At 36.4% G+C, this 26,843-nt stretch overlaps 1 protein-coding gene across 11 annotated transcripts in view; it reads left to right on the forward strand.

Moving 5' to 3' along the window:
- Window positions 1-26,843, forward strand: part of WAC (WW domain containing adaptor with coiled-coil) — an 87,057-nt gene that overhangs the window by 42,020 nt on the left and 18,194 nt on the right. For 9 of the 11 annotated variants that reach the window (XM_042945218.1, XM_042945212.1, XM_042945214.1 and 6 more), the window contains exons 4-7: window positions 6,940-7,046; window positions 12,737-12,852; window positions 13,418-13,530; window positions 17,865-18,173. In XM_042945218.1, coding sequence (XP_042801152.1) covers window positions 6,940-7,046; window positions 12,737-12,852; window positions 13,418-13,530; window positions 17,865-18,173 — 645 coding nt within the window. The remainder of the gene's footprint in view (window positions 1-6,939; window positions 7,047-12,736; window positions 12,853-13,417; window positions 13,531-17,864; window positions 18,174-26,843) is intronic. The other 2 variants (XM_042945213.1, XM_042945215.1) reach the window with 1 other exon arrangement.

Below are 26,843 nucleotides of genomic sequence, written 5' to 3' on the forward strand. Positions count from 1 at the left end.
GAAATGGCCTCTGTACACTAGGCATCTCTGGCCCTCTTTCACTAATTGTCAGTGGGTACCTTCATCTAGAACGGTGCTGTCCAGTGAGCCATGTATGCAGTTTTATTCTACCAGCCAACATCTGACATTAATTTTAATCATATATACTATTTAACCCAACATATCGAAAACAGGTCATTATGTAATCCATATGAAAATATTAATTGTGCTATTTTATATTCTTTTTGTATTGAGTCTTTGAATCCAGTGTATGTTTTGTACATACGGCGGATTTCCATTTAGAGTAGCCACATTTCAAGTGCTCAACAGCTGTGTGTGGCCTAGTGAACTATCACTTGTATAACACAGATCTCGAAGGAGTAACTCAACTACAGGGGACTGTCCAGTGCAAGCCTGTTGTCGCCACATTATCTTATTCATTTCCACCCTCACCGAGAAACGAGAAACGTAGTCTGATTACATTTTGCTTTTCCACCACCATTGAGCTCGTGTACAAGTAGTAAATTGGAGAATGACATCAATATAAACTGAAACTGTGTTCGTTCATATGTGAAATTTTTTTTTTCTAGGCAGGGAGAATCAGAATAGCAGGAGTAGGTTATGACCTTCAAATAGAAAGGATAAAGCCCTCAACCAGCTGCTGCACAGGCAAGACCCCTAAAGTCAAGTCTACTCCCCCAGCCTTCATGGCTCCCTGTCTGTGGCAAGTTGCACTTTCTTCTCTGTCCATTTTAGCTGTAGCCTCAATGCTCAGAACTTCACTTCTCTGTTCTCCGCCTCAGCAAGCTGCATTTCTTTCCTAATTTTTTTTGCGTTTTTAATATCCCCTGAAACAATCTACAACTGTGCTGAGCTGCTTGCCTGTGCTATTCAAGTTTTTGTTTATGCTCTGGTTGTAATAAAGTTGCATAATTTTGAGTGATTTGCTCTTATTCTATTTTTCCCATAAGACTTATTTTTAGTGTGAGTTTGCAGAATTTAAGGTTTTTCAGGAAAATATTTGTCATGTTATGGTAAAATTACTCATTATAGGTGTGGCTTTCTTTGTAAAATCTCCTTATTTTTAACTGTTTGTGGCCTCTTTCTTTGAACTCTTCAAAGGAAGATGAAGACAGTGGAAGGCAGTAGAGCATTTAAAATAAAAGTGTGGCCCGGATACTGACCATATTAAAACCCTCTTATGAAAAATTTATGTCTTGGGGGTCTCATCCCATATACCATGAATCAGAATCTTTGTGACATTCAACCTTGAAATCTATATTTTTTTAATATACTAAAGTTTGAGATCTGCTGAACCTTATTCAGGCATACTTACTATCTGCTTTTATTAGTTTGAATAGCAGTTTAGGGTGGTTGAAATCTTGCATTTAGCATTCTAGGTATACCTTACCCATTCCAGTTATTTGTTGAAGGCATTAAGACTTAATTTCTAAGTCTGAGGATCTGATAACGGTTGTTCTGAATAAGGATACAAATGCTGTGATATTTATCCCTGAGTAGAATGAAAACTGTTGTTTCACTTTTTGAAAAGCTGGTTGCATTTCCCAGCCTTGTTTGATCATATAGAAGTTTATACCTGCTGTTTTTCCTCTACACAGGCGCCGCTACTTTATCTTAGATTAAAGCCCAATCTAGCAATATTTTAGTATTGTAGGTCTCACAGTCATTGTTACAATTAAAAGAGAAACAGTAGCCATAGGTAATACTTAAATGGTTGGCTCTCACTGTGTTCTGATAAAACTATTGATGAAAACTTACATCCAGCAGGTTGTATTTTGCTGATACCTGGATTCTAGTCTGACATTAGCATCTAATCATGTTGGTACATCTCTGTTTCATTTCTGCCTTTGGTTAAGCATAGACCTATAACCCCTTTATTCCACTCCCCACCCTACCTTTAAACCTAAATCTCAGTAATATCCTTTTCTTAGAGGTCTTTAAGACTTGCTTCACCAGTCCTCACTTTTAATTTTTTAACGCTATCATTTAAAGTCGATTTTATCCCGCTTATCCATAAATCTACCTTTCTCAGATTTTTTAAGTAGTGAGCCCTTTTTTGGTAATATACAGAGAGCATTGGGGAGCCTGGGTGGCTCAGTTGGTTAAGCATCTGACTTCAGCTCAGGTCATGATCTCACTGATGGTGAGTTCGAGCCCCTCATCGGGCTCTGTGCTGTCAGTTCAGAGCCTGGAGCCTGCTTCAGATTCTGTGTCTCCCCCTCTCTCTGCCCCTCCTCCATTCACACTCTGTCTCTCTCAAAAATAAATAAACGTTAAAGAAATTTTGTTTTTAAATATACAGAGACCATAAAGGGTACCAGACCATATAAACAGCTTTTGCTTCTATTATTTTCCTGGGCCAGACAGCATCCGTGAGACTGTCTTTAACCGGCTTTATATATATATTTATATATTAATTGTTATATATATGTGTGTGTGTGTATACGCATTTTTTTCCTCACCAGCATATAATCTTCCTTTGTGCACTTGAATAGTCACTGGATATAGTATTAAAATTCTGAGTTCAAGGTTTATGCATCTTTGGATATATTGCCATCCACAAATCACTTATTTTTTCTCTCAGTCTTAGACTCTGCAACCTACTAATAAAAATTTGTGTTCTGGGGAACCTAGGTGGCTCTGTCGGTTGACTGTCCGACTTCAGCTTGGTTCATGCGTTCAAACCCTGCATTGGGCTCTGCTGTCAGTGTGGAGCCGACATCGCATCCTCTGTCCCCCTTTCTGTGTACCTTCCCTGCTTGCTTGCTCGCTCTCCTTCAAAAACAAATACACATTAAAAAACAACGGAAAACTTGTGTTCTTACTCTGAAACACACAAACTCATTGTAGGGCAGTATACAAAAATTCATGTGAATTTTTAAGATAAAAGATTTAGAAGAAATTTTGTGATGTAGCACTTTTTGTATAGGTATGGCAAATGTAGCTCTGAAAATCATAACCACCATCCCCATTAACTCTGATGCTGGGTGTGTATCATCACTATACTTTTCTACTTGGGTGTTACTTCAGTTTGGAAAGAACTACGTGGAGAAATGAAGACTCAAATGGCATACCCCCCAAAACTGCATTAGAAGATAATATAAATTGTAGCTTTTATTATAGAGAGTTAGTTTTAACTTAATATAATCATGTTATTCAGAAGCAAATCTGCCCTGCCTTAAGTTCTTAAGCACACCCTTCTGGCTAGAATGTACGGATTTATTGCCTACCATATCATATCATGCTTTTTATAAAAACCTCTTTTACTTAGTTTTGAATTCTGTTTAAGAATGTCAGTTTATTTTTAGTCTCTTACTAAAATATGTGTCTTAATCTTGCTTCTCACTTCTAAGTTTCAGTTGTTTTGCTAAGTGGTCTAGATAAATCTGTTTCACAGGATGTAGACTCTAATCCCTATTGAAAAAGCTCCTGTCTCTGAAAGTGCCTTCTCTCTTAACAGCTGATTCAGTTTTCTCTTCTCTCTCAAGTCTTAGACTGGTGTGCCTCTGTACTTGGCGTTTTTGGCGATTATGTTATGCCCTCTGAAAACACATACATCAGGCCTGAAAGCTCTCTGATACCATCTGTGTCAGACTTGTGGAAAGTACACTGTTTCTTCAGAGGCAAGAGCTTAGCTAATTGGGTGGTTGTCAATTTTTGAATTTTTGTTGATAGTAAGAATAACATTAAAGTGGAGTAGATTCATGGATTTTAACCTCATGGGAGGCTCAGTCAGTAGACCTCATTCCTAATATAGCTTATGTTTGTTTTTTTGAAGTTTGTTTATTTTGAGAGAGACTGAGATAGCACAGGTGGGGGAGGGACAGAGACAGGGTGAGAGAGAGCATCCCAAGCAGGCTCAGCGCTGTCACCGTGGAGCCAGACAGGGCTCGCATTCACAAAACCCAGGAAACCGTGAGATCCTGACCTGAGCTGAAACCAAGTCCGATGCTTCACCAGCTGAGCCACGCAGGCACTCCAAATATACCTTAACGTTTATAGAGTACTTCACTTAGCATGTCTTTTCAACAAATCTTTAATTTGGGTCTTTTATTTTATAGATTTAAGCATAGATTCTCTTGCTTACGAATAAATACAAGTAAATGTCAGGGCATCTAACACAGGCTTCTTAAAGGATTATTCTAGGATTCTTTTCAGTCTTTAAAATTGGCCTTGATTTTCTTTATTTTCAACATGCCTTTGGAAATTTCAATGGGAATCTCTACTAGGGATGTATAAATATGACATTCCAAGTGTGTATTATTCTGCTTTTTATTTGTAAACCTGACTTTAAAATAAGAGTTGTAAAGAGTGCAAATTTTGGCATAGATCTGGTTTTCTTAAAAACCTGGGAGTATTGCCTTTTCTTTGTAACTGAGTGTGTTGGGACTTGGTGATTGTCTAAGAGGCTCACAGGACCCAGTGTGTAATTACTACCCTGGCTATGACCTATTATCGTGAAAAGATACAAAGCATAGTCAGCTAAGGGAAAAGATATGCAGAGTAAAGCCTGGAGGAGACCAGGTGTGGGCCTCCAAGAGTCTTCTTCCAGTAGAGTCAGACAAGACCTACTTCTTCATTCCTTCAGCAGTAAATTGTGACAATACATGTGAAATGTTGACCACACGGGAGGCTTATTAGAGAATTAGTACCCAAGATTTTTACTGGATTTGGCTTGTCGTTACATAGGCACCTCTCCCTAGCACGTACCAAAAATCTGGATTCCCAATAGGAAAGCATATGTTAAGCATAAACCATATTGCATGCACAAACAGCTTAGAGCCAGTGAGCAACTGTCAGCTGTTGTGGGAACTCTCCAGAAATCTAGGTTCCCACATGTGAGCCAAAGGCCAACTGTGTAAGCGGGCTTTTCTAAGGATAGCAGTCTTAGCCCGGCTCTGTAACTTTTCTGCACACTGAATTAATCTTGACTGATTTCGTCTTGATTGTGTTTTATGTTGTTTATTGAAGAATGTTTAGCCAACTGTATTAAAGTTTAGGGTGTTTCATATAAACACATGCCATACAGCAAGAAAAAAATTAAAAACAAGTAGATGAAGAAGTCATCAAGCAGTAGCCTTGTTGAGAAATTTCCTGTCATACCACCTCCGTTTTGCCAGGTTCTTAAGTAACCCTCTTTTGTCACTTCACTAGGTTTTTTGGGTCTTTGGATCTGCTTCTGGCATCCCTTGCAAACTGGCCCTTATCCAAGGTTAAGTGTTGGTCATTGCCTTTGCTCTTGCCATATTCTTACTTCATTCCAAGCTCATAGTGCTTGTTTATATTATCATGCAAGGTAAAGTTAGAGTCTCCTACCTTTCACTTCTAATGGAGGAGACTTCCAGATCCCCTTCTGAATTCCTGGTTCTGTGTAGATCTGCTGACCACTTCCACTTGGGTATCTTAAAACTTTATAGTCCCCTTCTGTCCCCAGTTCACTTTCTTATCCACCTAGTTCCTCTGCTGATATAGTTAATTCTTAATTATTTCTACTAATAACAACTCTGGTTCTAAGTGCTAATTCCTAGACCAGTCATCCATTTAAATTACTCTTCCCACTTTTTTGTTCATTATAGGGTACCCTCCATACCATTGACAGTGTAGTTGTTTTTCTTTTTTTTTTCTTTTTTTTTTTTTAACAAAAGTTGAATTATGGTACCTTGTTGCTGAAAAATAAACATGTGGAATGAAATTTGAAATACTAGCAATTAGACTTTTATGATGAGCCTTTTCATATCCTTACCAGCATTTTTACAAGTCTATGTTTTTATACCTTGGCTTTAAAATTTGTTGTTGTTGTTTTTTTTGTTTTGTTTTGTTTTGTTTTTTTTTACTATTTATTTATGTTTGAGAGTGAGAGCAAGAGGGGAGAGGCAGAGAGAGGGGGAGACACAGAATCCGAAGCACTTCCAGGCTCTGAGCTGTCAGCACAGAGCCCAACGCAGGGCTAGAACTCATGACTCATGAGATCATAACCTGAGCCGAAGTTGGACGCTTAACTGACTGAGCCACCCCGACCGGTGCCCCTCTTTTTTTTTTTTTTTTTTTTTTTTTTTTTTTAAAGACCGTGAACACTTATCTCTGATGGTCTCTGAGATGTGTGGTTTATTCATAAAACTTATGAATTACTTTAAAAACCATTCTTAGGTAGAGTTGGTCCTGTTATTAGGGGACTTGATAACATTTCACCATCTTGAAAGGGAAGTACTTTCCCTAAGATTTAGTTTTCTTGATATTGTTTTAGTTAAAAAATTGGCAGAACTCTTTAAAATAAAGTTGTAGGAGCTATTTAAGAAATTGAAAAATAGGGGCGCCTGGGTGGCTTGTCAGTTAAGCATCTGACTCTTGATTTCGGCTCAGGTCATGATCTTGCGGTTCTTGAATTTGAGCCCTACATCCCCACATCTGGCTCTGTGCTCACAGTGTGAAGCCTGCTTCTCCCTCTCTCTGCCCCTCCCTCCACTTGTGCGTGTACTCTCTCAGTAATACGTAAATGTTCAAAAATATTTTTAAAAAGAAATTTAAAAATAATTGCAAAAACATATTGGATATTTGTGAGTTTTAGTTGTGTATCGCTTGAAATTTTGTGACTTTTTTCTTTATGTGTGGTTGTGTTTCTGTCTTTCCCTAATATAACTTATTTAAAAAAAAAAAAACAAAAACAAGTTGCCAGAAATGATGTAGATTAGGTTTTGCTCATCTAAATATAGTTAACATTTTTCCTTAGGCTGTCAGCCATGTAAGATACATGCTCTTCAAGCCATATCTTTAGTTGGCTCACAAATGCTTAATATTGCAAGAAGTATGAATATGTATATATTCCTGATGCTTATGTAAAATGATTTAGGGTTACACGGTGATCTGTAGTATGGTAGAAACCAGTTGAAATTAAACATGAAATACGATTTATAATTCACTTTGCTCTTTATTTCTTTTAAGGGACCAGTTACTCTCCACAAGAAAATTCACACAACCACAGTGCTCTTCATAGTTCAAATTCACATTCTTCTAATCCAAGCAATAATCCAAGCAAAACTTCAGACACAGTAAGTATATAAACATGCTCACTTTTGGTTTTGGGTTTTTTCTGTTTGTTTCATTTATTGCCCTACCCACCTCCACTCTCCACCCCTTCAACCAAGTCTGTTGTTGTTGTTGTTGTTGTTGTTGTTGTTGTTGTTGTTAAATCTAATGTCTTTTTTTTTTTAAGTAAATGTTGACCTTTTTAAAAATGTATTTGAAGTAATGAGCTTACCTTTTAGTAGAATTGAGAATACTTGGGAGACACCATTTTGATATTTCTTCACTTTTTTACTGTACAGAGCAAAATCTACCGTTGCAATATCTGAGATATAAAGATCTGTAGATTATGAAACTTCTATACTTACCTAAAGTGGTTTAACTTGAGCTTGTTCTCCTTCTATAATATGTACACATCTTACAACATCTGTTAAGAGCATCTCCTGGGTTACACACTGTACTAAACACTAGTGATGTGAAGATTCCTGTCCTCAAGGGAATTTAAGTCAGGAATTTTAGATATTTCTAAACTGAAGTAATAATAACTCAGCTTGGGTTTTTTAAAGTCACGGTTCAAATGAAAGTTGTAACAAGTCCATTTTACAAAAGTTGCCAAGCATATGCTAGGTTGTAGCTATATAGTACTAAGAAAATGTGGCCCATCCTAAAGGAACTTTTGGACCTGTGGTGAAAACTGAAGAGTGAACAGTTAAAACAGTGTGCGTTAGGGGTGCCTGGGTGGCTCAGTCGGTTGGGCGTCCGACTTCGGCTCAGGTCGTGATCTCGCAGTCTGTGAGTTCGGGTCCCGCAACAGGCTCTGTGTGGACAGCTCAGAGCCTGGAGCCTGCTTTGGATTCTGTGTCTCCCTCTCTCTCTGCCCCTCCCCTGCTCACAGTCTGTCTCTCTCTGTCTCTGAGAAATGAATAAACCTTAAAAAAAAATTTTTTTTAAACAGTGTGAGTTAAAGTTGCTTTGGGAGCACTCAGAAGGAGAACTCCCAGCTTGGATGAGAGTAAGATATTAAAGTACAAGTAACACTACTGAGCAGATTGAATAGAACTTAGCCAGTTGAAGAGGTCTGGAATTTGTGTGCTATGCAAAGGGAACAGCATCTACAAAGACAGTGAAGTGTGAGATAGCCCAGTGTATCTGGAGAACGGCAAGGATTTGATAGTGTGAAAGAATGGCAAGAGTTCAGGTTACAGATGTGAGTGGGAGCCAGATCACAAAAAAATAATATATCTTACCAAGGAATATGAATTTTATAGAAAGGCAGTGGAGAGCTATTGAAGCATAGAATTGGTGAGGTAACCTCATACTTGCAATTTACAAAATTCTATCCGGTAGTACCTTGGAAAATCTAGGAAGGAAAGAACAACTAGAAGACTATAGAAGTGGAGGTTGAATCCAACAGATTTTGCTTTGGTGATCATCATGACTTAATCAGCATTGAAAGGTGCTTGGGATTGATTATTTCTTGTCCCTTGTTGAAGCAGTGTGGATAGTACATTTCTGCAGAAAGTCGAAACATAAATGGTAGTATTTTCATAAAGGTAGATTTAGAATGGTTTTAAATATTGTATTAGTCAGGGTCCAGGTAGGAGAACAAAACAATACTGGATATTTCAGCACAGAAAATTTAATAGTGCAAAGAATTTTATATATAGGATTAAGCAGATACTGCATGCTTTTGAGGACTGAAGAAACAAAAAGGAACATTCGGCTATTGCATCTATAGTAATCACCATTAGGGCCAGAGTACAGTAAGAAGACGTTGTGGTTATTAGAAGCTAGTAGTTTAGAGGAGGAGTCCTGCAGAGATCTGGCTAGAACCTCAGTGGTATGAAGCTAGTTCTGGTTTCAGACAGCAGAGAGCCAGAAACTGGAGCCAGCTGTGGCTGCTAGGCTTCTCCTTTCTCCTGCCTTTCAGTCCTGTTCCAGTGCCTACTGTTGGCAGAATCTAACGGGAAGCCAGGTGACTAAATAGAATGTAATTTGCAGTATCACAGAACAGCATAGAAGTGTTGGTTGTTGGGGTGCCTGGGTGGCTCAGTCGGTTGAGCCATCCGACTTCAGCTCAGGTCATGATCTCACAGCTCGTGAGTTCGAGCCCCGCGTCAGGCTCTGTGCTGACAGCTCGGAGCCTGGAGCCTGCTTTGGATTCTGTGTCTCCCTCTCTCTCTGCCCCTCGCCCGCTCATGCTCTGTCTCTCTCTGTCAAAAATAAATAAACGTTAAAAAAAAAAAAAAATTTAGGAGCGTGGTGTCGAGACTGAGACAACAGCTTGGTAAACCTTAAGCGGTGTCTACCAAACTACTTGTGAGGAGTCATTTCCATTAAGGTGTATAGTCAGGATTTTAGGATGAATCTTTTTTGTGGAAAATGGCTCCATTAATTTACAAAGTAACAAGCAATAACTTAAAGTTCCATTTATCACTCACAATTCTGATTTGGTACTTGCTGACAGTTAGAGTGGCAGGCCATGTGGACATTAGTTTAAACAGAATCTTTATTCAAGGAAAACTCATTCTGGTTATTTTGATTTCCAAGATGACAATGAGCAGTCAGAGAAGTTTCATCAACCCAAATCATGTTAGGGGATTTCATTATGTGGGTGGATGCTGAAGACTGTACTGAAATGGAATGAATTGTTACATGTTTTCAGAATCAGGATTTCCCTTTTGGTAAATTTCAACTATAGGTATATAATTAATCTCCAAGCAGGTGTCTTTTTTATTATAATGTACCCAGTGGGCATGACACATGTTTTATAAAGTATAAATTTAATCTTACCTGAGAAGTTAGCTTTTCAAACTTCTGCATGTTACTTAGTTGTAAACTGACTTTCTCTTCAAATCACTTCTAATGGAAGCTTTTGAGTAGAAAATAAAACATAAAATTAGTTTTTAGTATTTTCATAGTGGAAGAAAAGATGAATATTAGGTAACTTAGGTCAACACGATATGGAATAACTTTTTAAAAAAGTAGTTCTTTTTTCTCTTCGAAGTTTTCACGTTTTAAATCTGTCTTTGAAAATCTTATTTAGTTATCTACAAAGACATTTTATTGTTGGGTGATTTATATTTATAAACTGTTGAAAATCAAATTGAAGTTGTCTTATTTTTTCAGTATTAGATTAAGATGCTCACATGTCCTGTGATGATGAACATTTATTGTGGTTTAACACAGAACGGAGCCCATGGTAACTAGGAAAAGCTTTTTGAATGCGTCCTCCTTCCTGATCTAAATCATAATAGGATTTACCTCATGTAGATTATTTTAGATTAGTTACGCGTATTTGTGATTTTTAAGAGGCCTCTAAATTGCTTCATTTAGGAAAAAAATTATTCCCATTTAAATACATAATTGGTATCTTCCCTTCTGCCTGTCCACCAATTTTGATTTGCTAAGGATTCAGTCCTAGTTTGAATTCAGTCCTAGATGACTTTGCATTTATATATCAGCTCTACTGTTATGGCTTAAGTATCTTCTGCATATTTTGGAGCTTTTCAGTTCGAGGCCCTTAGGATCTGGTTTCTGTAATCAGCCTTGCCCAAAGATACTCATCTTAATTTAAAAAAAAATTTTTTTTTAACGTTTTTATTTATTTTTGAGACAGAGAGAGACAGAACATGAACAGGGGAGGGGCAGAAAGAGAGAGGGAGACACAGAATCCGAAACAGGCTCCAGGCTCTGAGCTGTCAGCACAGAGCCCAACGCGGGGCTCGAACTCACGGAACGTGAGATCATGACCTGAGCTGAAGTCGGATGCTTAACCGACGGAGCCAACCAGGCGCCCCACAGCTTAATTTTTTAAAAATTAGAAATTTATCAGAGAATTCTTAGGACTCCATGAAATTCTTTGTTACAGTAAATGCTATCTTCGATGTTGTTGTTCAGTGAACTGTTCCTTAATAACCATTCGTAGGTTAATTGCAAGATTAACCATTTCTTTCCCATGGTCTCACTTGGGCAAGAAGTAGTGGGATTCTGTATTCCAAGAAAGACAGTAGAAAGGGATATGCTTTTTTAAAAAGAGAAAAGCAGTGTTTGCGTAAGAGGTAAAAGACATTTTGAATTGGAGAACAGATGGTGCCTATGGAGTACTGTTTAGTACTATTCGTTAAGAGCAGTTGTTTTCATTCTTTCTCAAGATCTTTCTACATTCATGAGTTTTGAGAGCCTTTGTTTTTTGTTTATCTTCTATCAGTATTTGCCATATTAAAAATTAAAACTTGATAAATATGAAAAATAATTTTTAAATTGGTCAATTGTAAACCCTTTATATGTTAGCGTATGTAATGTTTTTATGAAAAATAACTACAAAACAAAAAAATAGAATCGAATTATCTCTTTGACACTTGTCTTAATAGAAGATAACCTAGAACTTCACATCTGCTCTGCATTCAGTCTCCCATGGTTGGGTTCCTGCAGCTTGGTACTTGTAGGCTACTTCTGGAAACTAGAAGGATTGAGAGTTAACTTCCCATTGGTATCAGAAGTTTGGAGGCACATGGGTGATTTCCAGTAGCTTCATTTTTGGGGAGCATACTCCCAAGAGCATAAATGTGGCAGAATCTGCAATATTTTTTCATCTACCCTCAAAATTATTGTGACCTATTTAGAATTGGAGTTGATTTGGTGGAAATAATGGGCATCCAGAAACATAGGTGTTGACCCTTTTTTCTGTCACAATTAGTTTTGTGACCTATGGACAACTTGTAAGTTTGTTCTCTAGGCTTATTTCCTACTTGGTGAAATTAAAGCAGGGCATGAGAGTTTGTTCCTCAAGCTTTAAAATTGTTCACTTTACACCGGTGACCCCAGAAGAAGTGTGGACTACCAAAGTATGACATTGTTTCATTTTGATCTCAAAGCTCCTTTGAGAAAATAGTCAACTTCATCTAGAAGTACACTTGGAAACCTATCCGATTTCCTGGGGCCAGTGCAGGCACTTAGACTTCATACTTTTTGAGATCAGTTCCATGGAAATGGGGCCTCCTTTCAGACTTTTCTAATTTCTTTATAATTTAACAGTATCTATAAAATACCTAGAGAATGTGAGAATTTTTGAAAGGCTGGTTTTTGTTACAGGGAAATGAGTGATGCTGCTGACCCTGTGTATTAGACAAGGTTTAGCTAACAGTTGGCCCATCTCATGGATTTTGAAGGTGAAACAAATTTATAGCACAAGGCTGTGTTTACATTTCTTTTTTTAATTTTGTGCCTTTTTTTTTTTCCACTAAGTAAGTTAATATAGGCAGGGTGTTCTCTCTTACATTGTATGTGAGTACTGTTGTGCCATAATGAGTTTAGAACTGCTGCACTGTCCTGTCATCAAATCAGTCAGTTGAGTGGGTTTTCTAAAACACTCTCCCTCCCGCTGCCGTGTGACTGGATTTCAGCAATTAAAATTACAATAATGGGCAACTTTTTGTAATGCTTTTCTACAGTCAAGATGTGTTAATTTTGCATTTCTTATTCTGTGCCTAATCTAATGTAATCTGTTTAATTTTATAGGATTTTCTATTGTTATTTTTGATGGTTTTCAGTAGACCAAGGTCTCCTAAGATATATATACAGAGAATTACATTCTAGATCAAGATCCCTTTGTTTTATAGTCTTTTTCCATATATATGCTTTGAAAACCTTTGGCATTCTTGATATTGATTGATTAGCATTAACATTTTCTAACTTGTAAAAATGTATTTTTAAGCCTTATGATTCTGCAGATGACTGGTCTGAGCATATTAGCTCTTCTGGGAAAAAATACTACTACAATTGTCGAACAGAAGTTTCACAATGGGAAAAACCAAAAGAGTGGCTTGAAAGGTATTTGCTCTTATTGAAAAATATTTCTTCTTGATTCTACAAGTTAATATCTTAGAACATTCTGAGTTTAGATTTCTTATAGTGAAACTCCTCGTTCTCCTCTTTAGTTGTAGGAGTTGGCCCATTGTGTTTTCTATAATTTCTCTTAAAATAAAAAAAATAACTTGGACAGATAAGCAGCTGTCCCCAAGGACTTTGTAAACAGTATATTTAATTATAATTTTATATCATCCTATATTTATGTGTCTTATAATTTGTAATAGAGATCTTTATAATTCTTAAAGGATAATATGTTTCCTTCGTATATGTAGAATTAATATTGGAGAGTTTTGGTTGTAGGGTTAATGGCATATAAATAATTGCTATAATATTGCCATCACTGAGAAACATTAATGTTCTGTTAGCTATGTCTCTCTCATCTTCCACACCACTTGATAGTATGGCTGTGTTCAGTTCTTTTATTTTCCATATACCATTTTGTTTTGACCATTTGTTGAGAAGTGGCACATGTAAACTCATTGTACTTGATATTATTTTTATGGGTTTATCCATGTTTTATTTTTAGAGAACAGAGACAAAAAGAAGCAAACAAGATGGCAGTTAATAGCTTCCCAAAAGATAGGGATTACAGAAGGGAGGTGATGCAAGCAACAGCCACTAGTGGGTTTGCCAGTGGAAGTAAGTATTAATTATTTTCTTTGCAACAGTATAATGTTTGATTCACTCCTGTAGATCATGTATTTATCTCTGTATGCATAACTGTTTACATATGTAAACTAAAATAATAGTAACATACAGGGTTTCTTTTATGTCAGATCTGTCCCCTTAACCTCCACCATTTTGATTGCTGAAAAGAAAAAGGGTGCACAGAGGAATAGTACATCTATGTATTCATCACTACTCATAATGGCTATAATGCAGCCAAATTGGTGAGAAATAAAATTTCATAATGTGGACTGACTGCTTTTTAAGGCAGGAGTTTTGTGTTTTTTCACCTTTCCTGAATTGTGTCCTATTAAACTGGACAGTGAAATCCCTTCCAAAACTCAGTGTTTCCATCTAATTATTGATTTGTGGCCACACACAGATCGTGACATCCAAATATCGGTGCTTTGTGTTTATCAGGGAGTAACTTTTTTATCCTCATAGCTGGATACTGATTTTGTCATAATCCTAGATCTGTATAACGTCTCCATAATGTGGGCATACCTTAATATTTTTTGAGGTCAGATTATGTCTAAGTGGGACAGTATGAGTCCTATACTTTTATTTCTTAATTCAAATTGAGTTTGAATTTGAAGCTTTTTACTAGTGGTAGTCTATTCCCAGTGGCTTCCCTTGCCTGGAATAGAATTTAAATGCCACTGTAGAATTTTTAGGCTCTTTGTCAAATTTGAAATTTTGAGAAGAATCTTAAAAAGATGTGTTCTGGAAATTCTTGGACTTAAGCATTTGAATCTTCCTCCTGTAACTTATGTAGGGGATGTGTTTGGTCTCAGCAGAGGATGCTGATTTTTTGATGGGAAAAACTTTAAGGTGAAACAGATAGTTAACAGTTCTTCAGCACTGAATGTTTAATTTACATTCCTTGGAACATTTAATTTTTTTATATTCGTGAGATTGTACTTAATTCTCAGAAAACAATGACTTAAAGTACTGAAGTAAAATTAAAACTATTTTGAGACAGAAGGCTTGGGTTCTAGGTCCATTTCACTTACTACCTTAAGTAACTGACTTCTGGCAAACAATCAAAAATGAGATAAAGGGTTTTCTTTCCAGGTTAAAAAAAAATAGCACCCTGCTTATGGGCCTTCCGAACAAACTGCAGAAAAAGGGATATTAGGAGGTATGGAGAAGGAGTGGCACATGGGTGTAAAAATAATAACTTTATTAAGGTATTGGGGCAGGCCTCTCAGTGGCTCATGGTTCCTGGATAGGAAAACAGAGCATAGTGTGTCTGCTTTATTCTTTCCAAAACAAAATACTCTTATCAGTTAAGTCTCTTTTCCTCCCTTGAGGGTAGAGTACATGAGAGAAGTAGTTAAAGATCTGATGCAAATAATGATGGAAGTGAAAATGTTATTTTTTTTGTCTTTTTAATAAACCACCTTTAAGGAAATAAAATCAGTTTTTAAATTGTGTGCATCTTTTTCTTTCAAAGATGAAATAGTTTTTTCCTTTTTTTCATAACTTCACAAGTGAGGCATGTTTATTGTTAAAAAATTAGAGGGGTCAGTTTTAAATTCCGTCAGCCAGGAACATTTGGGGTTATACTTTTTTTCTATATGCTTACAAATGTTTATAAAAACTACATATATTTATGTGTGTGTGTGTGTATATATATATATATATATATATATATATATATATATATATATATGAGATGATATGTTACTGCTTTTAGTCTTTTCTTTTGTTAATTAGTATTTCAAGGAAATGTTTCTTTGTCAGTTTATAAATCCATATGTGTTAAATTGGCTGCATGGTTTTCCATTTTTGGTTGTGCCCTCGTATATAAATAAGATACTTAGGTGGTTTTTTGCCTTTTCCTAATGTCAACAGTGCTGCGATTCCTATTATTACTTCCTCAGCCAAATTCCTCGAAGTGCAAATGATGAGTCAGTAGGTCTGACTTTGTGTTGAAATAGAGTCATGAGTCACACCTTTTCAGTTTTAAGTAATGTTTGAGAAAAACCTTGACTTTCTCCTTTTATTTTTCCTTAATTGATCAACTGATTTGTACTTAGGTGTGGTAGTAATGAAGTCATTATGCCATTTCAGTGCTTAACTTGGTCTATCCAAAAAATGTTGGCAACTTTCCCATATGTCCAGTGCATTGGTGTTCATATAGGATAAGGCCTAAAGCTTTGTAGTTCATAAATGCCGATAAAATGTGTGGGGCGAGGCGGGGCAAGATTGAAAGGTTTTATATGTAAAGACATCAAGGTAGAAAATAGATTTGTTTTTTGCACTATAGCAAATAATGTTATCCAGAACTTGACATTGAAAACTTTCTGGATAAAATTTTTAATTTGACATTATTGCTGCTAGGTTTTCATTGTCTTTAATCTGTGCCTCATAGAATGATTGCTCTGTGCTTAGAGAAACCTTAATTTGGGGTTTCTCAACAGTAGCACCGATGACATTTTGGCTTGGGAGATTCTTTGTTGTGGGACGCCGTCCTCCATACCTGTATACTGTGCCTGGCCTCTACTTGCTGGGTACCAGTAGCACACCTCCTCTCTCCCCAGTCGTGACAACCAAAAATGTCTGCAGACATTTGCCAAATGTCTTTGTTGTGGGGGGTGTGCAAGCAGAGTCATTGCGTTAACTGTGTTTTGTCTAGAGTTGTGAATAATAGAAAGTTGTTGCAGCTGCTACTTCCTTAGCTCCTGTAATCCTGCTGCCATTTTTTTCCCTAAAGCTTAGAAGTGAAGAAGTATCAGCTTTAATTTTCATCTGAATGCATTTGCTTGTTGTACTTTGACTCCAGTCATACAGAACTGAAAGGGACTTTTGTTGGTGTCCAGGAAAAAAAAGTTCTTGGTAATCAAGTGACATGATTAGGGGGAATTGGGCATGGTGTTATTTGTTTTATCTGTCCCGAAAAGTTTCTATTGTAGCGGTATTCTTCCCAGGAAGACATTCTAGAACAAAATTTCTTAAGTTTCATGTGCTGCATGCAAGTTGATGGTTTAATGATGAGTTAATATCATGCAACAGATGTTTGTATTCTGCTCTGATAGCTCAATCTGTGTGTTCATTTCTTTTTTTTTTTTTTTTTTTTTTTTTTGCTAAGGTTAATATATGTGTAACTTATAACATTGAATTTCATTTATTAAGTCAAAAGACTGTGTTTTCGTACAACTGAAGGTTTTTTTGGCAGTTCCCAGTACATGTTGTTTAGCATAACACGTAGGAGTTGTGCACTGAAGATTTGGAAACTGACTTGTAGTTTCAGTATACTTCCTTCTTGCACTGTCTTGATCTCTAGACTCAGAGGAACCACGAATTGGAAAAAAACTAAAATATTCAACAGGGAGGGCATCCTTTGGTAATGTTATCATTGCATATGTGCTTGAATCTTAAGATGTTTCTCTACTTGAAAGTTGCTTAATTTTTTAGTTATAAATTAGACTATTAGAATTTTGGCTATAGAATTTTTGATAAATCCAAATTTTGTTATCATGATTGTTGAAATTTTCCTTGTACTCTTTTTTGGAAGTAGAATATTTCTGAGGTTTCAATATTTTTGTGACTTTAAATCGGAAGGAGATGTTTTTAATAGAACTGGTAAATAGCGAGTAGAATTTTCTGACTGTGCTGCCAGATGTAGGCTTTGTATTTTCAGGTAGCATTATCTATAACTTGAGTTTATAACTAAATGGTATTATTAGCATTATTAAAAATATGAACTGATTTATGTTTTGAAAGCACAGTACATCATAAATTCAGCCATCCCAAAATAAGGTCATTTAAGCCCTAGCACAAACTACTTTAGAGACCACTAGTTAGCTACTTTACTATTCAGAACAATCAGGCTAATAAAGCTGATATTCCTTTGCCGTTGAACCACTGTGGATAATTCAATTATTAGAACCTGTGGTCCATATTTTAAAGGAATGGACCATTTCCCTTTTCTATTTTAAAATATTTAAAAGGGTTTTCATTTGAGTAAAATGTTATAACTCCATATATTTATTTTTTCCATGTTTTGTGTGAACTGTGGTGTGGTTCTAAAGAATCGCCCGAAACTAGTAGCCCACTTGAAGTCTGAGTATAGATTAATGCTTAATTACAATTGAGCTAAAATTTCTCTCTTTCAGTATTCGGATTTTTATATATGCTAGTGGTAAAACTGCAGATACTAACTGGGCTTGCAGTTTTATATCAAGATACAAGTACAGGTATGTTGCTAAATTAGCTGATGTTAAAGACAGGATTCTAACGTAATCTTTTTTCTTCCCCCTTCCGTCATTCCAACATCTCTTTTTTCGAACTGTGAACTAAAGTGGAAGACAAGCATTCCAGTGATGCCAGTAGTTTGCTCCCACAGAATATTTTGTCTCAAACAAGCAGACACAATGACAGAGACTACAGACTGCCAAGAGCAGAGACTCACAGTAGTTCTACGCCAGTACAGCACCCCATCAAACCAGTGGTTCATCCAACTGCTACCCCAAGCACTCTTCCTTCTAGTCCATTTACGCTACAGTCTGATCACCAGCCAAAGAAATCATTTGATGCTAATGGAGCATCTACTTTATCAAAACTGCCTACACCCACATCTTCTGTCCCTGCACAGAAAACAGAAAGAAAAGGTATGCCATTATTACCAGATGATGCACGTTGAACTATAGTTTCTGAGTTTTTGATTATATTACATTATCTCCATTAGCTTGAATAAGACTCTTTAAAAGTCTTTTGGAATGTTACTGCATAGATTTAGGTCTAGAGTTAGCCATATTTAGCTTTTTCTTTTAATTTTTAATTATGAAGCTTTTGCACTGTTTTTTGCCTTTGACACTTTGAAGTCACGTGCTTAATTTATAACAGTAATGGTTTAAATAACTTCTCAAAGTCAAAGGACTGTCCCTTCATATTTGTATAATTTTCAGTTTTTGTAATAATTGTCATGATGGTTTAGTTCAGATATGGTTTCAATTTTCTGTTAATTAAAATTTAATATGAATATAATATGAATAGACATTTTAAAGCTTGTTATTTCTGCATACCGTGCAACTATTGGTTTTAATTTGTGAATTAGAAAACTGTGTCATGGGCCATAAGATAGAGTCTTAATGTCTGAAATAGAACTTTAATCTGAAGAGTAGAAGTTAAACTTTGCAACCCAAATTGTGTTTTTATACAACTCAGTGCTGATAACCGTAGCTTGTTAAAAGACTTAAGAGAAAAATTGTGGCAACAACTACTTGGGAGGTAACACACAACAGAAGCAGAGCGATGAGATAATTATATCTGCGTGGACCACAGTTCTACTAAACTTCACACGTAATAACGCGTTTTAAGACATAAAGGCAATTAAAAGGCATTAAGGAAGTAAATTATGGGCAAGACCCATTAGCAGACTAATTGGCAGATTAGCATCAGTAACTGTTGAGAAACTTTTAAACGTCCTATGAGTTTGGGAGATGCTACATGGATCTGATGAGTCTTTAAGCTTTTAATCTATTACCCGATTCGGTATTTCACATTAATTTGTTGACAAAGGGTTCTCATAGTTTGGTTTCTTTTGCTTCTTGTTTCCTTTTATGCATGTTACTTGAATTTCTCTTGTAGTAGTGGTTACATATTAAGCCACAGACTTTGATCGTATAGTCTTTTTAATACATTAAACCTTAAGCAGGTTGTTCCAAATGTCAGAATCCCCTAAGATGGTTTGTACCAGAATTCATACGTGTAAGTCCTATTTACCTTGATGCAGAATTAAGTTGGTGAAGAGAATTCTTGAGAGATGAAATCTGAATTAATGCAGTAATTGTTAATGTGATAGAACTTTCTAAAGGATGTTAATGGTTTATAATTTTGATTATTTGGTCACAGAAATTTTATTTTAAAATCCTGTCAGTTAAAATCCTGTGGCCTTTAAAAAGTCTTTGTCTCATTTCCTCTCTCATTCATTTAACACTTACTTCTTAGCTCTTACCTCCCTTTTGAAATTCTTTCTTTCCTTAGCTTCTGGGATACTGCCACTCTTCAATTTACTAATTCTCTTTGCCCTCCTTAAATATCGGTATCGTTCAGCCTTTTCCTGTGGTTTGTTCTTTTTTTCTTGCTCAGCATGTTCTCTTTTGCTGAACAGTTGTTCTTGTGGCTGCTTTGTCTACAAAGGTGACTCCCAAATCTTTATTTCTAACTCCTACTGCATATATGTGTCCCAGATTCCTCCCTTTCCCCACAATTTATTCTTAGGTTCTCAGTGAGTAACTACACTATTCTCCCAGCTATTCCTTGTTCTTCATCAAGGTTCATCTGCACCTACCCTTACCTGTCTATTGACAAATCCTGGATTCTGCCTTCTGTATCTTGTGTGTGTGTGTGTGTGTGTGTGTATCCTTTCTCTGGTTATTGTTACTACCGTTATTGAAACTCAGGGCATCTCTTTTGAAATAACTATCTGATAACCGCTCTGCTTCCTTCTACCCAGACTTATGGTGGCATCATCATAAAATTTAGGTTGGATTGTGTTAACTTCTTTGTTTAAAATTTTCTAATAGTTTTCCATTATCCACAGGATAAAGTCCATACTTTTTAGTAAGATGATCATAGCAAGTACTTGATAGTCTGGTTGCCGCCTGTCTGACTGGCTTGATCTCCACCATTCCCCATATTTCATCTTTTGCAAACTTGTGCATTTCTTAGGGCATGTTATATTCTTTCATGTTTTGAGCCTTTGCTTAAAAGAAGGACATGTTTGTTCTTCCATTCCATCCTGTTGAACTCAGTACTCTTTCTTTAAGAGCCAGCTCTAATGTCGTTGGGTTTTCAATGTCTCTCCCAGTCTCTGTGTTTCCCAAACATCAGGTGCTTTTATTTATTACAGCACTTACACATTTTAATTTTAGTTCCTTTAATTAAACTGTTTAGGGTTAGATGTTAATTGCATGTTGAACTTGTTTCACCTTCTGCCCTCTCCCTCCATGCTATAAGCACCATTCCTGACAAACTTTTTAAACATCATTAAAAATTAACTGTGTACCAGGTTTGGGGCCAAGTGTTTATCATACAATTTAGTTTATTCCTTAAAACATAATTATACGGGAAGGTGATGTATCTCCTAGCTAAGAAGAGCCTGAATGTTGCCACCTGGTGTTAGAGGCAGCTTCGCCATTGTTTCCATTAAAACTGTAGGTAATGAAAGACACAAATCTATATTAATTTGGAGTCCAGTAACTCAAAATTCCTGACAAATCATAGGTATTTTAGGAAGAACCTTGATTACTTTGGAATTGACTATTGATAGAGGGAAAATCATATCATCTTTGCAGGTACTCCTTGCCTCCGAATTGAAGACAATATTCTTATATGACTGTTTGGATCTTTTCGGATTGTTTAGCACTTAGTCTAAATTTGTGAACTGCTCATTAATTTGAAATATTTTTTTTTTCCTCAATGGAGACATCCATGTTATTTAAGTTAAGCTTCCTATTGACTCTTCTCATCAATACAGTGATTTCCTTGTTTGGATTTGCCCTAACAAATAAATTTATATTGAGAGGTTGATGGTTCTGGTAAGATCAGACTCTTTGGACTCTTGGTAATAAGTGCTGATAGTATAGCTAAGCTCTATCTAGGGATATCAGTGGTAGGGTGCTGTATTAAGTAATACAAGAGCAAGGTCTTTGTTTTGTTTACCACTGCTCTGTCTCTAGTTGTTGACAAAATAATAGGCAGTCAGTAAATATTTGTTGTAGATGGATAAATACCTGAAAGAAGGGTAATGAGTGTGGTAAAGGTTGGGGAAACACCTGCAGTGGTCATGTTTTAAGAAATGTATTTGCAGAAATAAAGTATTCTCTATTTGTTGTGAATCTAATTAAAAGATACCAGCAATAGATTTAGATGCCAAAATGCCAGTGTGCCTTTTGAGAAAAAGAGCCCAAGATAAATTCATATACTTGCTTGAGAAGCCAGAGTGTGGAGAATCTGAAGCTCCCGTTTTCTAGGGAACAATCCTGGTGTTCAGTAGAGTGAAATAAGGTCGTGTATCTTTAGATCTGTATCTGTTGCTAGGGTAACATTTGAACATCTGCTGGCAAGATTACTCTCCTGAACAACCGTATAACAAAGTAACAGAGATAGTGATGTGCTTAAAAACCTAAAATTTGATTTTTATCGGTTGGTACCCCATTGACCATTCTAAATCGGTCCTAACTCTGCCCTCCCTTCTGGATTTGTGACATGACAAAATGAGCAAGAGACCTTTGCTTTGGCCAAATAACTGCCAGTCCAGAGGAGTTTAATGACCTTAATTATGAAGTTTCTTATTTAGTAATTTAGAGTTTTGATTTATTAGCATAGATAAGCTTGAAAAGTAAAGCAAAATGGCCACAGAAGCAGATCTATTCAGTGATTTACAAGATAGCTTTTAGGAGATTAGCATATCTAACCATTTACTTGGTTCCACACTCTTAATCTAATGGGAGGGGAGATTAGTCCTTCATTAACATGAAGTGTGAGTTAGGCACTTGGAATAAATTTCCCTTTTGTGTTTTGATGGTGTCTGTAGTCAGTGTGAAACCTGAATGAACCTGAAGACTTAAGTTGGTCATTAACCAGCTGTAGTGGGCCACCTTCAGCCCTGAGTTGCTTTGCTTTATAATAATTTTTGGGATTAATAACTATTCATGAAAATTAATAAGACTGGCCATAGAGTTACTCAAATTTTGTTGAATAACTGAATACATTAGTGGAAGAATTTAGTCTGTTTTAATCAATAAGTTTAAAATGATGTTAGTCAACCTAAGATGGCACTTTGAACAGTGGTGCAGGAGAAATGCAGTACCTGTGATGAAAGAATATTAGAAAATACAGTTTTAATTTGAGAGGTAGGGGAGGACTTTTTAAATCAAGACCCAAAATGCATTTGCCTTTGAAAAAAATGTTGATAGATTTGAACACGTAAGACAAATGAGCAATGGATATGAACAGGCAATTATAGAAGAGGAATTTAAAATTGCCAGCCTTGGCTTACAGTTATAAAAAATTAACTTAATGGATCAGAGACCTTAAACCTAGGAGCTAAAACTATAAAACTCTCAGAAGAAAACAGGTGAAAATCTTTAGGACATTGGATTTGGTGGTGATTTCTTAATTATGATACAAAAAGCACAGGCAGCAAAATAAAATAAATTGAACTTCATCAAAATTAAAAACTTGTGCATCAGAGGACACTCTATAGTGAAAAGACAATCCACAGAATGAGAGGAAGTAAATTGTAAATCATATGTCTGATACAGAATTAATGTCCAGAATATATGAAATCCTGTAACTGAACAATTAAATGAAACAACTTGGTTCAAATATGGGCAAAGGATTCGAATAGATGTTTCTCCAAGGAAGATGTTCTAGTGGCTAGTCAGTAAGCTGAAAAGCCATTCAGCACGGTGAAATACATAGTTCACACCCATAGGATGACTACTATAAAAACAGCAATGAAAATAAGTGTTTTTGAGGATGTGGAAAAAATTAGACCCCATGTACATTTCCTGTAAGATTGCAAAATGATGCAGCTCCTTTGGGATACAGTGTTTCCTCAAAAAAACAAAACCTGGAATTACCATAGGATCAGACAATTCTGTGCTTAGGTACATAGCCAAGAGAAGTGAAAGGGAATCAAACAGGTATTAATACATGGATGTTGTTCTTACCAGTATTCTTTACAGTAGCCAAAAGGTGGAAAGAGTCCAAGTGTCCATCAGCTGAAACAGGATAAACAAAATGTGTGACACATGCAGCGTTACCCTGAAAAAGGAAGGAATTTATGACACATGCTGCAACATGGATGAACCTTGAAGACCTTATGCTAAGTGAAATAAGCCAGACCCAAAAGGACAAATACTTGTGATTCCGCTTCTATGTGGTACTCAGAGTGAGCAAATTCAGAGACAGAAAGTAGAATAGTGACTTCCAGGGAGCAGGATGGTGAGGAATCCTTGTTTAATTGGTTACAGAATTTCTGTTTGGAGAGATGGAAAAGTTCTAGAGATGAATAGTGGTGATGTTTACATTGCACAACAATGTATATACTTAATGCCACTGAATTGTAAACCTAGAAATGGTTAAAGTGGTAAATTTTATATTGTATGTATTTTAACAGCATAAAAATTTTCAAGAGAAAGCTTTGTCAATACAAATTGGAGAGTAAAATGAGATTTTTCATCCTTAAGATTAGTGACAGTTAACAGTTGAATGTGGGGAAGCACAATCGGTGGGAATATATAAGTTGGTTATTGCAGGAGTCATTTTAATAAAATCTGTTAAAAGTTTTAAAATGTTTATCCTTTATATCTGTTAGCCTAAAGATTTTCTCAGTTGAATAAAAAAGCAAGTTGCAAAAATATATCCTAATATATTTCACATCAACACCATACTTAAGTACCTTAGTGGATGGATAGATGATTTAAAGTATTCATGAGTTATCAAAGTAAAAATAAATGAAAGTCACAGATTATATTGCTGTCAACAAGCTACTTTACAGTTTTGTTTTGTTTTCTTATTCTACTACGCTTGAATACTTTGTTTCCTTTGCAACTTCTCCATGTTGTAATTTTCAGTGTCACACCACTGCTACAAAATAGGACAAAACAGACTGCCCTTGTTGCATCGGTGGTTTGTACTTGTTTGCATGTCCTGGTGGAGTGGCATTACAGCAACTGTCCAGACATCATAGGAGATTAATGTTTAGAAATGCAATATAGTACCTTTTACTCTTTAAGTGCCGTATCTGTTTAGATCTTACTGTGTAGTTCAAAAAGGAATTACTTGGCATACCAGCAAAATGTAGGTCAGAAATAGATTTTGACTTTGGTTTATGCTCTTGGATATTTTGAATGGGTGCCTAGAATTAGAAGAGGTGAATGTTACTTTTAACCTTAACAACTCAGAGTGTAGTAACAGATTTCTGTGTGATTTGTATGTGCAGTTTAGTCTTTAGTAGGTTTCGCCCCCTACTGGTAAGCGTGGGAAATATAAATGAATAATTCATATTTACAGGCATAAAAGGAAAGAAAAAGGTTTTGTCAATGCTATATATACAGAAGTTAAAATCAGAGGATAACATACTTATTTTAAGGCTCATATTAAAGGGAATAATTGGTTAGAGATCTGTAAATCATAGAAATATCAGATGGGAAAGTGACTTAATTTAAGTTTAAAACAGCTTTGGGAAGAGACTAAAAAAACGCTCAAAGGAACCTAGGTTGGTTTGAATGCTTGGGAAAGTTTGCTTTTAAAGGAATGAGACCAGGCTGATATTCTTTAAAACTGAAAGCCTATAGGAATGGCTTTGTAATGCAAAATAGTTTTTATTTATGTTTGATACACACTTGTAATGAGCATGTTATTAGGTATATCAGCCTTACTTCCTAACAGATTAGATTCCAGATTAAAAGGTCTCATAGAAATGTTAATTACAATTAAATACCTGAGGGTACCTGGCTGGCTCAGTTGGAAGAGCTTGCAATTCTTGATCTCAGGGTTGTAAGTTCAAGCCCTAAATGAGGTGTAGAGATTACTTAAATAAAACTTAAGAAAATTAAACGTCTATATAGAAAAAACTATATTTTGGAGGTTTTTAAAAATAGACCTACCCTATGACCCAGCAATAGCATTGCTAGGAATTTAGCCAAGGGATACAGGAGTACTGATGCATAGGGGCACTTGTATCCCAATGTTTATAGCAGCACTCTCAACAATAGCCAAATTATGGAAAGAGCCTAAATGTCCATCAACTGATGAATGGATAAAGAAATTGTGGTTTATATGCACAATGGAGTACTACGTGGCAAAGAGAAAGAACGAAATATGGCCCTTTGTAGCAACGTGGATGGAACTGGAGAGTGTGATGCTAAGTGAAATAAGCCATACAGAGAAAGACAGATACCATATGGTTTCACTCTTATGTGGATCCTGAGAAACTTAACAGAAACCCATGGGGGAGGGGAAGGAAAAAAAAAAAAAAAAGGTTAGAGTGGGAGAGAGCCAAAGCATAAGAGACTGTTAAAAACTGAGAACAAACTGAGGGTTGATGGGGGGTGGGAGGGAGGGGAGGGTGGGTGATGGGTATTGAGGAGGGCACCTTTTGGGATGAGCACTGGGTGTTGTATGGAAACCAATTTGACAATAAATTTCATATATTAATAGTGAAAAAAAAAAACTATACTTGATGACTGTTCCAAATATAATTTCTTATATTTTTTTAAAAAAGGGATTGAGTATAAGATATTTTTGAGAGACACAGAGAGAGTGCGCACGAGAGAGAATCCCAGGAGGGGCAGAGGGAGAGAGAGAGAGAAAGAGAAGTGGGGCTTGTGTTCCTTCTACCTGAAGGGGAACATGAGCTCACACCATGTGGGACTCAAACTCATGAACTGTGAGATCATGACCTGAACCGAAGTCCGATGCTTAACGACTGAGCCAGCCTGGTGCCCGAATGTAAGATTATTTAAAATAAGTTTAAATAAGTTAAATTTATCTCTAAGACTGTATACTGTTAATCCCTGTTTTGAAAATAGCATAAAGTAAGCCGTTAATTGGCTGTTTGGAGACCTTAGGCTTTCCACCCCATTATCATAAGTTCTACACCTAGAGGTTAAGAGGGAGAGGGAGAGCACATGTATGTGGACCTGGGCCTTAATGACAGAATCAGGCACCCATTCAACAAACACTTGTTGATGCCACCTTGTTGCCAAGTCCTATTTTTGTACCACGGCTACAGAAGTAAATACAACAAAATTCCTCTCTTGAAGGAGTTCAAGTTCTAGTAGGAGGGAAACATAAAGATAATAAACTATATAATAGAAGATGCTGAGTAATATGATAGATCTGTGTTAGGACAGTCAGAACTCAGAGGAAAGGTACCCAACTAATACCTTTTGTGATATTAAAAAAAATTTTTTTTTAATGTTTATTTTATTTTTTTTTATTTTTTTATTTTTTATTTATTTTTTTTTTTTTTAGAAATTTTTTTTTAACATTTATTTATTTTTGAGACAGAGAGAGACAGAGCATGAATGGGGGAGGGTCAGAGAGAGGGAGACACAGAATCCGAAACAGGCTCCAGGCTCTGAGCCGTCAGCACAGAGCCCGACGCGGGGCTCGAACTCACGGGCCGCGAGATCATGACCTGAGCCGAAGTCGGCCGCCTAACCGACTGAGCCACCCAGGCGCCCCTTTAATGTTTATTTTAGAGAGAGACAGAGCACGAGTGGGGGAGGAGCAGAGAGAGAGGGAGACAGAGTCAGAAGCAG

The sequence above is a fragment of the Panthera leo genome, chromosome B4 (assembly GCF_018350215.1).
Source record: "Panthera leo isolate Ple1 chromosome B4, P.leo_Ple1_pat1.1, whole genome shotgun sequence".
NCBI lineage: Eukaryota > Metazoa > Chordata > Mammalia > Carnivora > Felidae > Panthera > Panthera leo.